General features: G+C 40.9%; 1 protein-coding gene across 5 annotated transcripts in view; it reads left to right on the top strand.

Annotated features, from left to right (window-relative positions):
• DIS3L2 (DIS3 like 3'-5' exoribonuclease 2) overlaps positions 1-15,747 on the top strand; it is a 388,020-nt gene that overhangs the window by 169,626 nt on the left and 202,647 nt on the right. For all 5 annotated transcript variants that reach the window (XR_012517592.1, XM_003936718.4, XM_074398855.1 and 2 more), the window contains exon 7: positions 12,010-12,110. Coding sequence is in view for 4 of the 5 variants with exons in the window: in XM_003936718.4 (XP_003936767.1) it covers positions 12,010-12,110 (101 nt within the window). In the remaining variant the exon portion in view is untranslated. The remainder of the gene's footprint in view (positions 1-12,009; positions 12,111-15,747) is intronic.

Here is a 15,747-nt window from a genome sequence, read left to right as displayed (position 1 = left end):
TGGCTGGAGTGGTCCATGTTATCCTGATTTGCACTTAGAACTGAAGCTTGTTACTTTAAAAAAAAGAAGCAATTTTCCATCAAAGATGCTTCAAGCATTAGCTGTTTCTGAGTGGTGCGTTGTTGTGTTTCCTAGGGGCCTACGTGGATCTCAGAAATGCTGCTGTCTATAAAAATGAGTTTATTCTCCTGTAAACGATCTAGTTTCTTTTCCCTTGTAATGTTCACTTGGTAGTCCTACTATTTTCAGGTCACAGCAAATGATTTGAAAAAGAGGACAGGCTCTTGGGGAAGTAACATTTTAATTATTTCCCTTTTGCCTAAGCAGTGGGCTGGATGCCATTATTTCTGCTGGAGATATTCAAGAGTGAAATATTGAATGTGCTTTAAGAGGCTTGGAACATAAGAGAGAGATGATATATATTTGATATATGTGGGCTTGCAGACCCAGCTGGACTCATCTAGTCTAGCTTCCCATGGTTTGAGGCTGGTCTCTGCTTCACTCTCTCAGATGGCTTAACACCTTTTTCATTATTTGCAGTTTTAATGCATAGCTAGCTAGTCCTTAGAAGACAGTGAAAGAAACACCCATTTGACTTAATAAACACCATACTTGTGGTGTTGATGTGATCACATCACAGAAGGAGATGAAGCTGGGCCTCTTTAAGAAAAACTCAGATGGAAGTGAACTTAAACTTGGAGGAATCATTCGTCTGTTGAGTAAGAAGCAGAATTAGTAAGTTAATGCCTGCTTGAGATGGAAGCACGTAAGTGTATATACCTACATTTTGGGTCTTTGGGGAGCCATGAGACTAAAAGCCAATTAAAACTTTAGTAGAGAGAAATTTAAAAGTGGTTTCTCCTGGGCAAGAGAAAGATTTGGAGCAGAGAGTGCTCAGGGAAAAGCAGGAGAGTGTTGAAGATGTAATTAATACAGTTAATAGCTGGGAATGGGAATCAGTGCAAAGCCCCATTTAAGATGACCCTGCAAGGGACTCCGGTTTGGGCCTGAAAGCCACAGTATCTAAGGCTCAGGTCAAACTCAGGAATCTGAAGTCACTGCATGGCCAGCTTAAAGAGGAGGGTGACCAAATTCTGCCTTCCTAATCTCTTACCAATCTATAAATTAGAACAGTGAAGGAAAATTGGGTAGTGAAAGGATGTTTTTCCCCTTTCACTGCTTAGATACCAGCTTGGCATCCCCAAACTTTTTACACAGGGGGCCAGTTCACTGTCCCTCAGACCCTTGGAGGGCTGCTGCCACATACTGCGCTCCTCTCACTGACCACCAATGAAAGAGGTGCCCCTTCCTGAAGTGCGATGGGGTACCAGATAAATGGCCTCAGGGGGCCGCAGTTTGGGGACGCCTGCTCTAATATGTTAAGGCTTTCTTTTCCCCAGTCTCTGCCCAGTTTATTTACTCTCAAATGATGTTATCATAGAATTAATATACCCACCTCTACCCTAAGATGTAGAACCATATCCCTGGCTTGGGCAGAGGACCTTATTATGCTTATGTCCCATCATCACCCCAGATTTGAAATGTGTTCAAAATAGAGTTGATTGACTTGCAGTGTCTGTCGCTCAGGCATATGTCTTAGGTATCATGTTTTCTTTTCCATTTTCACTCCCATCAGTGCTGTTTGGATTCTGAAGGTAATGTGGCAACACGTAAAGAGGTTGAGGTGCTGGCATCCATGAGATTCAGATTTGCATCCTGCCCCAGCCACTTCTGAGCTGGTCACCATGGGCAAGCATGTTATTTGATATGTATGAGCTTTTAGAGATAAGTTTACTTATCTCTAAAACCAGCATGATAATCCCTGCCTACCACATGGGACTGTTGGAGAATATTAAATGTGGTATGTATGTAAACAACCTAACACAGTGCCAAGTGCAGGGACGGCTCAATGACAGGCTACTAATGATTAGTTTGAATGCATTGAGCACAATGCCTAGCATGTTCAAGGCCATTGTTTTGGGATGTCATTCACTTTCAAGCCTCCCCTGGCATTGTGGAACACAGAGCTCTGCACTTAGTGGGTCTTCTTTACCTTCTCTAGCACTTTCAGCAGATGTGTTTGGCTTTGATGTTTCAGAGAAAACAAAAGCTGACCCCTTTGTGATCCCCTGCAGCTTTCAACCACCAGATTTACAAATGGCTTATGTCTAATCTCGCTCCCTCCTACATTTATTTCCATACAATGAAGTTGGTGGTTCTCTGTCCTTTTGCCTGGGTTAACCCTTCCCCTGGGTTCTGGATCACATCCCTTCCTGTCCAGAGACCCCTCCCTTTCGCAATTGTGCCCACTTCAGCCGCGCCTTCTTTACTGGTTCCTTCCCATCAGCAGTTAACCATGTCCAGGCCTCCCTTATCTTAAAAAAATAAAATATTAAAAGCCATGTCATGATTTCTGTCCTCCCCTACAGCTTCCACCCTGTATTATTCCAATCCTTCACAGCCAGACTTCCTGAGCTGCTTCCACACCCTCATCCTCTCAGTCTACCTCCCACTCAATTTCCCAGGCACAGCATTCTGACTTCACTTTTCCTTCATTCACATTAGTCTCACTAGGGCCACCTGTGACCTTGTCATTAAGGCCATACTGCTGACTACATTTTCCCTATTGAAATGCTTTCTTTCTTTGTCTTTTCTGATTCCATATTAGCCTGATTTTTCTCCTACCTCTGACCACACCTCAGTTTTCTTTTCAGACGTTTCTACTTTGGCTTTTCTTAAATGTTGGTGTTCTCCACTATTCCGCCCTAGGTTCTCTTCCCCTCTAATTCTGAACAGTCCCCCAGGGAGTCAGTCTACTCTTTCATTTGCAGTCACCTCTGTACACAGGTGACTCCTTCATTTCTGTTTCCAGCCCACACTTATTCTTTGAAATGCCAGATCTAATATCCGATACCTCAAACTAAAAACTGACTGAATTGATATCCTCTCATAGCTGCACTGAGATACTCTTCCTGTGGTGGCTCCCCATCAATCTCTAATGGTGGCTCGCACACTTTAGTGTGCACTGGAATCACCTGGAAGGCTCCTGAAACTACAGAGTACTGGCCCCCACCCCCAGAGGTTCTGAGAGTCTGTAGATCATGAATGAGCTATGTAGCATTGAACAAGTTACTCTGTCTCTGAATTTCCTCCTTTGCATGCCAGAAATAGTTCATATGAGTTATATTTACATGTAGTGCCCTAGCACAAGTACATTTAAAAAAAAAATTGTTAGATACTATTAATGTTTATGTTGTTGTTGAAAAATAAAAGCTACCTTTTATTTTTCATTTCTAAGAGTTCATAGGTCTGCCTATGCTGCTGGTAAGAAAGCTCTGTTACAGGGAAATCAGGCAGTCTTACCCACACCCTACTGTACCTCATATACCTCCCCACTTCCCCATTAGCATCTAAATATTATGATTTTGCCAGTTTTGCCTTCTAAACACCTCTCCATCCATGACCTTCCATTCCCTTGACCACTAGTCTGATTTATTGCAGTCACCTATTAACTGGCCTCCTGCCTCCAGTCTCACTTTTCCTAAATCTGTTCCCTGTTCAGAAACCTGTCTAAGCTTCTCAATACTTTAATCATGTCAGCCTTTTGCCACCATTCTCCTATAGCCCCCCCATTGCCTTTGTGGTAATCCAAACTGCATAATGTTTACCTGGCCTCTGCCTATCTACGTAGTACCTTCTCTTGTTCCTCCTTATTCTGCACAGCATATATCAAGCTCACAGAAAAATATCAGCAATTTATATATAAAACAATTACTGAATACTTACTATGATTTAGTCCCTGTGACACTTTAACAGACATTAATGTCATTTAATCTTCCCATTAACTCAGGGTAAATTACATTTTACAGACAAGGAAATGTGAACTGTTTTATAATGCTGCCATTGTTCTGTATACTAGTCCTGTTTAGTCAGGTGTGTCCAGAGTAACAGGGTTGGATTCACTCCAAACTCACTACAGGCAAGGGGCGGTGGCTCATGCCTGTAATCCTAGCACTTTGGGAAGCCGATGCAGGTGGATCACCTGAGGTCAGAAGTTCAAGACCAGCCTGACCAACATGGTGAAACCCCAGCTCTACTAAAAATACAAAAATGAGCTGGGTGTGGTAGTGGGTGCCTGTAATCCCAGCTACTCAGGAGGCTGAAGCAGGAGAATCACTTAAACCCGGGAGGTGGAGGGGGCAGTGATCTGATACTGTGCCATTGCACTCCAGCCTGGGCAACAGAGCAAGACCCCATCTCAAAAACAAAAACAAAAAACTTCAAGAAACTACAACAACATAAACATTAATGGTATCTAACAATTTTTTTAAAAATGTACTTGTGCTAGGGCACTACATGTAAATATAACTCATATGAACTATTTCTGGTATACAAAGGAGGAAATTCAGAGACAGAGTAACTTGTTCAGTGCTACATAGCTCAAGCTCATAGGATGTAGGTTTGCATTTAGATCTTGTGACTCCAAAGCTTGTGCTATCTGTCATGCCTATGGTTGAAAACAGTGAAATTAGATATCTAAGGAGAGCTGTTTATTGTTAGGCAGCTTTTAAAATTTAAAAACCATCACTGTCTATAACTGAATTATAAAATTTTCCACAACCTTCCTACCCTAATAGGAACCTACCCACGTGCATCCATCTTTCTTCCAGATCCCATCGTACCTTGGTGGGAAGAGCTTGGACTCGGAGTCAGACTGGGTTCTGATGTGGCTCTACTAACCATCTCCTTGGATGAACCCTGGGATAAGTTACTTCACTTCTTTGAATTGCTGGTTGCTTATCTTTAAAACTCAGGATATTAGCAAGCAATGGGTTTCTGAAAGGAAAAAAAAAACACCTCAGGATAATTATACTTTCCTCATGGGGATGCTGAGACAAATGAATGTGAGTACCCACTTCTCTCCATCCTTGTGCCTTAAGAGATAATACCTTATCCGATAGTGCCTTAATGGAACATTGGGTACTATTGTAACGGCTTTCTTACCATCTCTCTGCTTGTGTTTACTGTGAAGATTGGCACTGCCCCCACCTCCTCACCCCTGCCATTCTTACCCTATCACTACTCCCCTTCTGTGCCCCACATTGCTACCTGGAAAAGATTTCTAAGATACAAATCCTAGGGGCTTTCCATTAATAGTTATAGTGGGCTATTATTCAGATATACCCTACCACTGAAACAACTAAAAATATTTGGATTAAAAATAAAATCTCAAAGCATCAAAGAACCGATGGGCATTACCAGGTTAAAATTGAAATTGATAAGACATTGTACATTTGATCAGCAGTTGTTGAGGACAGAAATAATGTCTAAACTCTTTACAAGAAGCTGGAACCCCAAAGGGCTACACCATCGGGGTGGACCTGAAATACAGCAGCTCTCACTTGGAAATGCAGCCCAGGTTCAAGCTGACTGGGTCAATCAGAGAATCTGAAGTCTTGAATTGGTTTAAGGACTGGTAGTGCCTGTGGGTTTCTGGCAAAATCAAGTGGAAATTTTTTTCAAAAGAAAGATTTCTTCAGCGTAGGCCTCAGATTATTCAGTGACTAGCACATAAATCTAACCAAGCATCCAAGGAAATCATACTTCAAAGACAAGAACCATAACAAACCACAAACAACAGAAGCAGCCCTTCAAAAACAACATCAGGTACTAGAATCATCAGTCTAAAAAATGTGTATTTTCTCTGTTTAAAGAAAAGATAACTTTGAAGATAACTCTGAATTGTGACATAGCAAATTGGAAAAGAAGCCAAAAAAACTTATTTTTCTAGAAATAAACATTAAATTAATGAAATTAAAAACTTAGTGGATGAGGAAAAGTATATGTTTGAGTAAACATTTTGAAGAGAAAAACTCATTGGATAGATTTAACAGCAGTTTGAATAAAGTGGAAGAGAAAGTTAACAAACTAGAAGACAGTAAGAAAAAAATTATCCAGCGTATTCCATGGAGAGAAAAATAGAAAATGCAGACGAGAGGGCAAGAGACATAGAGAATAGAATGAGAAGGTTTAAATAAGTTGAATTACAGTTCTAGAGGGAAAGGAGACAGAAAATGGACAAAGGTGAAATTTGAAGACAATGGCTGAGATTTTCCATAGCAGGCGAGATAGCATTAAGCCGATCAGTGACTACAAGTAGAATTTTTTTTAAAATCCAAATTTGGATACACTAGGAGGCAACTACTGAAAACCAAAGGCAAAGAGAAATCTTAAAAGCAGCTGGAGGAATAAAAGGTTGTCTTCAAAGGAGCACTAGACTGACCAGGATAACCTCGTCTCATTAAATATAATTTAATCATTTCTCATTAAATATAATTCCAATCATGTTATTCTCAGAATTTTCAATGGTTTTCCATCCCTAATATATAAAATAGATACTCTTCCGAATGTCATATGAAGCCTTTCATGGGCTGGTCCCTACAACTCGTTTAGACACACAAGGCCTTCCTCCTACTCAGTTTACTCTTGCTTGTGTTGTGTGCTTTTGCACACTCCTCTCCCTTTCTAGAATGCTCCCTGGTCCCACCCCACTGGCCATTTCCTACTCAGCCTTTCCATTCTCAACTCAGGGGTTAACTGCTCTGTCAAACTGTGGGGCTCCCGTCTCATTACCCTTAGGCATACTGCTTGCCAGCAGTCACCAACATCGTGTGCTTTCATTTGCATCTTTGCCTCCCTTCTAACATATGGGCTTTCTGAGGACAGGGCTTGGTACTCCATCGATATTCAGGATGCTCACTGGGTTGACTCCATTTCAGGAAGTCCCATGCCATTTAAATAATAACTTGATACAGGTTTTCATGGTACTTTTTATAGTGTCCCAATTCTAGCTAGTGTGGAGAACAGGTCACCACCGTCAGCACCCCTGTCCTGCTGTCATTGACTGGGTTCTCCTCTTCACTACCCCTGTTTCCTCAGTGAAGCTGGAATAACAGTACCCACCTTACCCATATGTAAGTTGTAAATCAAAAGAGGTAATATAGGTAAGCATGCTGTGAAAATTCTTTAGCATCATACATTTTCATTAGGTTTGTATCAGAGTGAAACTTGCTTAGGCCTGGGGATTCTGTGAAGAAAGGAGCTTATTAGTGCACCTGAAGACTGTCTCTCGCAAGCCTTTGCCTTGACAGGAGCTAGGGTCCTAGAATGATAATAAGCACTCTCTATGCTCAGAAGGTTGTAGCATCACAAATGATTATTCACAGTGTATGTTAACCTTGCCCCTGTGAGGACTTGTGTTTTGATTTCTACATTTCACTGGAGAGAGGGGCCCATAAAATAAATTTTCCTAGTTGGTTTTGAGAGGTTCATGCGGGACATATTTTTATTTATAAATTCATATTTCAGTTTTCATTGACTTCTCTTTGGAAATTGTAAATTTCTGTGGCCCTTTATTTAGAGATTGAACGAACTTGAATCAGTCAGCTTTGGACTTAAATCATTGCCACTGTCTTAATTTGGGTTCTGATTGTGTCTTACCTAGATTCTAATCTCAGCTTTCTGAGATTTCTGCTACCATTGTCTCTTCATTCCAGAGTGCTACCAAATTCATAGCCTTAAGATACGTGTGTGATACATATCTCTAAAGAGAAGAATTGCCCTGGCTTTTATAATGCTTTATAGGATAGTGTCCTAGCTTGTTAGTTTCATTGTCTGGGCCTGTATGTTAGAAAGTATATTCTGCAGAGAATAGCATTAAATCCTAAAATATCAATGGCTCAAACAAGAAAGAAGTTAATTTCTATCTTATGTAGAAGAAGATCAGAGACCAGCAGGCCAGGGCTTGTAGGATAGCTCCACAGTCTTCAGCTCATTCTGTTGTGTTGCTCTGCAGAGTAGTAAACACCCTTGACCTGTGGCCTCTAGGACCAAGAGGAGTGCTCACGGTCCTGCTATCAAATCCACATTTCGACCAGCAGGATTGAGAAGAGGGATATGGCTGGGTCTCTGCCCTGTAAGGATACTCCTGGAAGTCATTAACAACACACTTTCCCCTGCATCTTGTTGCCTAAAATGTAGACGTGCAGGGATGTGGCTGAAGGAGGTAGCCGTTCTAACTAGGTGGCAGTATGCCCAGCTAAAAATTGGAGTTCTTATTACCAGGAAAGAAGAGACTGGATAACTGGGCAGTAACTAGTCCCTGCCACAAGGCCATTCTACCAGCCTTATTTCCCCGCTGTTCTAGTCCCTCCCTACCCAGCATTGTATCCCCAACCTATTAGTAGTTACAGTAAATCTTTTACTGGGCCTTTACCTTGACAAGCCCACTCACAGGTCTAGGCCTTTGATAAGTTCTAGCCTTTGTCTGGAATGGCCTTTAACTTCCTTGTTTGTCTTTGAAACATCTGTATCTATATATTCTTCAAGCCCCAAGTCACTTCTCAGTGAATTTTCTTCATTAACAGTGACAGACCATTACACCTTACTTGTGCATATAGCAGTGTGGTGCACTGGAAGAGTTTCATGGATTTAGTAGTTGAATGGACTTAGGTTTGCATATCCTCTCTCCAGCTTGGGCTGGAAAGTTTCCCAGTATATGAGTTTTATGTAAAGCCACAGCCCAGGTCTGTCTGCTGAGTTCCAGACCTTCATTTTGAACTGCTTGTTCAGTTTCTTCTCTTGAAGTTCTCATAGGTGGCCTCTCCAATAGAACCACCTCCGAAAAGAATTAGTGATCTTTGCCCCTTCCTCTAGTCTTTCCTGTGCCATAAGGGATGCCACTATCAACGTAGTTGCTGGTGTCAGAAATCTGAAAGTAATCCTTGACTTATTTAATAATCCTTAAGCTCTCCTAGGTAACTATCACTAAGTCTATCAGTTCAACTCCAAAATATATCTTAGTTCTATCTCCAATACCTGCATCACAGCTCCATCCTCTCATGTCTAGACTATTGCAATAGCTTTTAACTGGTCTCCCTACACCAACTCTTAGCCTGCTCTTATCTTGCCCTGGGCAATGTCACTCTCTTGCACAGAATCCTTACCTATCTTGCCATTGAACTAACATTCTGGCTTTTTATATTCTGCAAGGCCCACACCTGATTGGCACCCATCTGCCTCTCATTATTATCTCTAGCCATGCCTGTTCTTGCTCACTGTGCTCCAGCTGTGCCTCATGCTTGTCTTTCTGGTCCTTGATTGTGTGAAGACTCAAGGGCCTTTGCCCTTTCCTGTGTGCCGTTCCTGTCCTGGGAGTCTCATTCTCCTCTTCACTCCTATATACACCGTCTTCATGTGTCAGCGTAAATTCTTTCCTTGATCTTTTAACATAAATCATATGTTCTTTCCCCCATCTTTTTGGGATTGTTCTTTCCTTCTCAGCATTTATCACGGTTTATATTTTATATTTTTGAAGCAGGGTCTCACTCTGTTTTCAAGGCTGGAGTGCAATGGCACGATCCTGACTCATTGCAGACTCTTACTGCCTGGGCTCAACTGATTCTCCCACCTCAACCTCCCAAGTAGCTGGGACCACAGTTGTATACCACCACACCTGGCAAATTTTTTTGTATTTTTTCTAGAGACAGGGTTTAGTCATGTTGCCCAGGCTGGCCTTGAACTCCTGGGTTGAAGTGATCCTCCTACTTCAGCCTCCCAAAGTGCTGGGATTACTGGCGTGAGCCACTTGCCCAGCCTATAATTGTATATTTATTCAGTGATAATTTGATAATATTCCCTCATTAGTCCATATGTTTCATAAGGACTGGGATCATATTTCTTTTACCTAACACTGAATCCTCAATGCCCAGTGTTCAATAAATACACATGGAATAAGTGAGTAATAAATGATCTTATAATTAAACAATGTAGTAAATTCTCATTGAATTGACAACTTTGCTTCTTTTTTTTTTTTTTTTTGAGACAAGTTTTTGCTTTTTTGCCCAGGCTGTAATGCAGTGGCTCAGTCCTGGCTCACTGCAGCCTTGAATTCCCAGGCTCAGGTGATCTTCCTTCCTCAGCCTCCTGAGTAGCTGGGACTATAGGCAAGCGCTGCCATGCCCAACTAAATTTTGTATTTTTAGTAAAGACAGGGTTTTGCCATGTTGCCCAGACTGGTCTTTAACTTCTAGGCTCTAGTGATCTTTCTGCCTTGGCCTCCCAAAGCACTGGGATTACAGGCATGAGCCACCCCAAACTAGCCGACAACTTTACTATTCAGTGTGGCAAGACATGGTTGTTGGAAATGTATAAAGGTGATTCACCTCTACAGCCTGGCATTGTGTTTCTTTATATGCATTGACCGTTACCAATGATTCTCACCTGTAAGGCAACAAATCTTGGTTTCGTTTATTAGAATGTAACTTTAGCCTCATTTCTGCCAAGATATCCTTTTGAATGTAGAACCTGAAAAGGTCTAATACCTGAAAATCATGATTGGGCCCACTTCCATGGCTTGCCCTCTCTCTTTAGATGTAATTTGGTATAACGTTTTGAACATTCGACTTGCTGTTGTTGGGATGGAATCTGAGGTAACAGTCATTTTAAATGGAGCCATCTTAAATGATCACTAAATGATCACTTAATGATCACTTTCAGTGATCGTCACAGAAAGCTGTTTGCCCAGGATTTAGGCTGCCTTGGAAGAACCAGTGCTCTCACTGCACTGTCTTGATTGCTAGCTTTTGAGACAAAAACAGTTGTCAAATATCTAAATAGAGGATATTTATTCGTGTTAATTCCACCCTTTCATTTTTTCCTCAGTTACCTTGTTCTGCAGAGTACATTGGCGAGATATGTTATGGAACAAACAGATCAACAACTTGTGTGTTTTTTTCTCTCTCTGATTATAAAAAAAATCTGATGATTTTGGAATCCTGAATTATGAGTTTAAGAGAAAAGATGAACCTTGCTGATGTCCTCTTTTACTGATAGACAGGGCAGTCTACAATAGAAAAGTTTGTGTTTGCTTTTTCTTTTTCGAAAACAATGAGGATTCTGCATTCAGAAGGCACTTCAGTAGGTATATTTCGGCATAAATGGAAAAGCAAAGTTGATTATTCTTAAACCCCAGTAGGTCAGATCATGTCAGTGTTTCCAGAGTACGCCCAGAATGGTAAAAGTTGGCTTTAAGCTGAGTTTTTGCTAAAAGGCAGCCAGTCCTGAAAAGGACTGATTTATTTATTTTGGCCTTGGCAACATCTAAATTATGATAAGTGCAGGTTTCTCTTAGCTTTCTGGAGAGGCTCCGATGTAAATTGGTTGTGACCCCTAGAATCCAGAATCTCTAACATAGTTGGATAGAATATTTTGTGGGGAAATCTAATGTAACAAGTAAAGATTCAAAATTTTAAATGTTTAGAAGTGTGTAATTTGCTGCTTTTGTTCATGAGTGTTTTTAATACTTCTGGTAGAGAGCCTAACTTTCCTAGGGAGATGTGGTTTCAGTTTCTTGGGTGAATGTGCATTTTATAAGTTTTTTAAGAAAGGAAATTAAACATTAAAAGACTTTAAGTACTTTACTCTTTATATAATGTCACTAAGAAAAAGCCAGGAAAATCAGGGTTGGGTTTATTTATTTATTTATTTAATAAATATAATCTATTTTCCACCATTTTGTTTGTTATGGCTGGTAGCAAAGTACTTTTAAAACTTAACATTTATTATGATTTTGGTTTATTTCAGCAGATGTGCATAATAAATTAACCTATCTATTCTTTGTTTTGGGCTGGGGCAGCATTTAACATCTAGTTTTTTGGCATTTTGACACACAGGCGTTTTAGTTTAATTCAACACTTGTATAATATTTAGTATGTGAATAATGTTAAGTAGTTAAAATGTGGTCTTTCGAGGCTAAGTGTTTAGTCTGAATATAATACAGATATGTGACAGGTCACCTAACCCCTGGGAGCCCGGGGTTCTTCTGTAAAGTGAGTATTTTGGGGTAACTGGTATCCAAACATCTTTCTAGATCTGAATTTTAAAATCCCATGAATTGACATGCATCTAGTTTATGCCTCGTTTTCTCTCTCTTTTCTCTTTTTAATATAGGAAAAGAGGATGGTGATGTACCAGTTACAAAAGATGAGACCGTCTGCATTTCACAAGACGCAAGAGCTTTACCAGAGAAATCCCTGCAAAGATCAGCAAAGGTCATTGCCTACATATTTTCTCCATGTGTCCAAATGGCTTTCACCTGAGCTACTTGTTGAAGATCTCCTGTGATTCAGTCAGGACTGTAGTTGGTCAGTTAATCAGAAAAGTTAGTGAGAGCAGAGAATCATAAAAAGTGAATTAAAAAAACCTTTAAACATATAAATACAAATCCATCTGTCTGCCTTTGGATAAGGGATAAAAGCCTTTTCTTTGAATGTGGGTATGTTGATTGGAGTTCTGTGTTATCTTTCTTGCTTAAACCACACTTGTAATGCAGCATTTATCACTTCCAGTTTTGGTAGAGTGTGAATTTAGACACTGGAGAAGCAGTATGAATATAGACTCTCTTCAGATTTATGCAGTTTTGCTCCAATTTTTTTTCATTGTTACCATGCCCATACCTAATTAAAAAATAATTTTAATGTCTTTTATAGTTTTTCCAAAGTATTCAATTTAGTTACAGAAACAACAATTGTTTTTCTATTCCTATTTCGCTGTTTTGCACAATTCACTTGTATTCTTTAATTATATAAGCTAGTGTAATTTTCAGATGTGGGATGAAACACAGCTGACTTCTTTTTTTTTTTGAGACAGAGTTTCGCTGTTGTTTCCCAGGCTGGAGTGCAATGGCGCGATCTTAGCTCATTGCAACCTCTGCCTGCTGGGTTCAAGCAATTCTGCTTCAGCCTTCCAAATATGCACCACCACACCTGGCTCATTTTTTAAATTTTTAGTAGAAACAGCATTTCACCATGTTGGCCAGCCTGGTCTTGAACTCCTGACCTTGTGATTCACCTGCTTCGGCCTCCCAAAGTGCTGGGGTTATAAGTGTGAGCCACCGTGCCTGGCCAAACACAGCTGACTTCTAACTGTGCAAATAACTCATAGTAGCAGAAATGGTGCAAGGGCAAAGTATAAAGTGGCACAATGGCATAAGGCTTTATGTTCCAGAGGCCTCCATCAGTGTATTTCATCTGGGAATACAGAGTGTGCTTACTCCACCCAGCAAGTTGGTTAATAGAGTATTTCTCCTCTGTACTGACATGAGGAATTTCTAAATTATACTTTGTGTATTTGACTACTAACTGTGCTCCAGGCAGCATGCTAGGTGTGGGAGATTAGAATGAATGAAAAGTCTGGGGATGGATCTGGCTCACAGACCTGTTTTGTTTGACCTGTGTAGTATTTAAAAATTTTGATTTCATGGCTTTCATCAAAAAAAGAGTTGGCGGTGGGTGGGGGTGGGGATGTTCACATTAAAAATTAGACTTTTGATTTCTCTTGTCAAAACAAAACATTTGGTAACATGGGGCCAAATTCCTAAATGTCTTTAGTCCAAGCTGAGTAGAGGCAACCCTCTCTCTATGGAACCTGTGTTCTGTGATTTGCTACTGCCCTCCGAACATGTTTTTCCTCTCCCTCCTCCCTATCTCCCTTTCTTTTGGATAATGTTTTTTAATGGGTTCAACCTAAAATTGCAAGGCAAAACAGCACTTGGCTGCAAAGCTTATGCTATGGTAGAGTCATTTCCAAGACAATTAACATGATATGAATTGCAAGTAATGTAGTAATGTCAGCTTACTTTATACACTTCCGTGCTGTCAAACATTAAAACAAGAAGCAAGAATGTCCAGTTTAGATAAGATGGGATAGACCTTTTCTTTTTCTTGCTCCTCTCACTGAGTATAACTGTAAACCTTAGAAAAAACGAGAGGCAACTAAAGGAGAATTCTGAAAGGTGAAGAGAGGAAGGCGAACTAGTTACGCCAGTACTAGAGAAACATCATGACAGCAGGGACCTCACAACCCCCAACCAATAACAGCAGCAACAGAAAGTGACCCAGGCCCAGTTTCTGAATGCCAACCTAGCAATAGAGGGTGGTCCAGCTAGACTCATTCTTACTCATTCAGATCTGACAGAAATCCTTCCAGCAATACCAGGGAATCCCAACAGCACCTTTAAAGAGCCCTAATGATAGTAGGTGGTTAAGAGACTGGCTTTCCTTCCTCTCTGGACCTGCAACTTTTCTTTCCCACCAGGAGACATCAGGTATCTGAGTGACTCCAACAAGAAGGATTCTAGAAGTGGCCCAGCCCAGGAAGGCTCTTCCTGTGAGGCTGAGGCTGTCATCTTCCCAGAGGCACTGAACATCCAGAAACACTGGATATCTACATAGATAACAGCAGGAAAGGGGATCTGGCCTTAACTAGCAGTCAAGTATGGGAAGTCCCCTTGTCTCACAGGCAAGCGATCTTCCCTCCCTCACCCAGAGACACCAGTAGCCAAGTGGCATTAGCAAAGGAGATCTGATTGTAATGGGTGTGTGGTCCAGGAAGCCTCTTTATCCTTATGGGCCAGAGACTTCCCTCTCCCACTCAGAAACATTGGGCAACGAGGAAGCACTAGTAAAAGAGATCTGCCACCACAAGAAACCGCAAATGGGAAGCCTCTTTGTCCTTGCAGGCTGGAGATTCCCATTCCATACTTAAACTTGGGGAATTTCCTTCCACTCACATAGGCAGTACCAGTAGAGACCAGTGGGAGCCCCAGTGATATCATATAAATCAAACATACCAAGATAGCACTGCAAAGGCTCTTTTCCAAGGAAATTGTCATTGACACTATAGCCCACACAAGTAGGTCAGGACCTGCATGCTAAACCTCTAAAGAGTATGTTGACTGCCTTCTAAAATAAAAGATTTAAATGAGACCCAGAGTGTCTTAACATGATAACCAAAAGGTCCAGGATACAATTGGAAACTACCCATCATACCAAGAGCCAGGAAGATTACAACATGAGTCAGAAGACAATCACCTGATGCCAACATTGAGTTCTTGCAGTTATCTAACAGTGATTTCAAAACGGCCATTGTAAAAGTGCTTCAATAAGCAAGTGCTTCATAAGATTTAGAAATTATAAAAAAGCCGGGCGTGGTGGCTCACGCCTGTAATCCCAGAACTTTGGGAAGCCGAGGTGGGAGGATCACCTGAGGTCAGGAGTCAAGACCAGCCTGGCCAACGTGGCGAAACCCCATCTCTACTAAAAAAAAAAATACAAAAATTAGCTGGGTATGGTAGCACGCGCCTGTAGTCCCAGCTACTCGGGAGGCTGAGACAGGAGAATTGCTTCAATCCAGGAGGCTGAGGTTGCAGTGAACTGAGATCATGCCACTGTATTCTAGCCTGGGTGACAGAGCAAGACTATCTCAAAAAATTTTTTTAAAACATTAAAAAAAGAAAAATTATACAAAGGACCAAATGGGAATTATGGTATTAAAAAGCATAATAACAGAAATAAAAACACTATTGGATGGACTCAGTAGTAGAGATGATACAGTAGAGAATGAGCAAACTTTAGGACAGATCAGTAGAATTTACCCAATCTGGACAAAGAGACTATAGACTGTAAAAAATTGAACAGAGCCTCAGGGAGTTGGGGGACAACAAAAAGATTGAACATTCAGACAACTGGAGCCCCAGAGAGGATCAAGAGAGTGAAGATGAAAGGAGAGATTGTGCAGAATGGAGACAGGTGAAAATACATCTTCAGAGAATTTACGGTTCTAGCAAAAGTTGTATAACAATGTATAATGCTATCCATCTGTGCAATTGGGAATTTCTTTTCTGATCAA

The sequence above is a fragment of the Saimiri boliviensis genome, chromosome 5 (assembly GCF_048565385.1).
Source record: "Saimiri boliviensis isolate mSaiBol1 chromosome 5, mSaiBol1.pri, whole genome shotgun sequence".
In the NCBI taxonomy this organism is placed as follows: domain Eukaryota; kingdom Metazoa; phylum Chordata; class Mammalia; order Primates; family Cebidae; genus Saimiri; species Saimiri boliviensis.
This window is presented reverse-complemented; position numbering and strand designations above follow the sequence as displayed.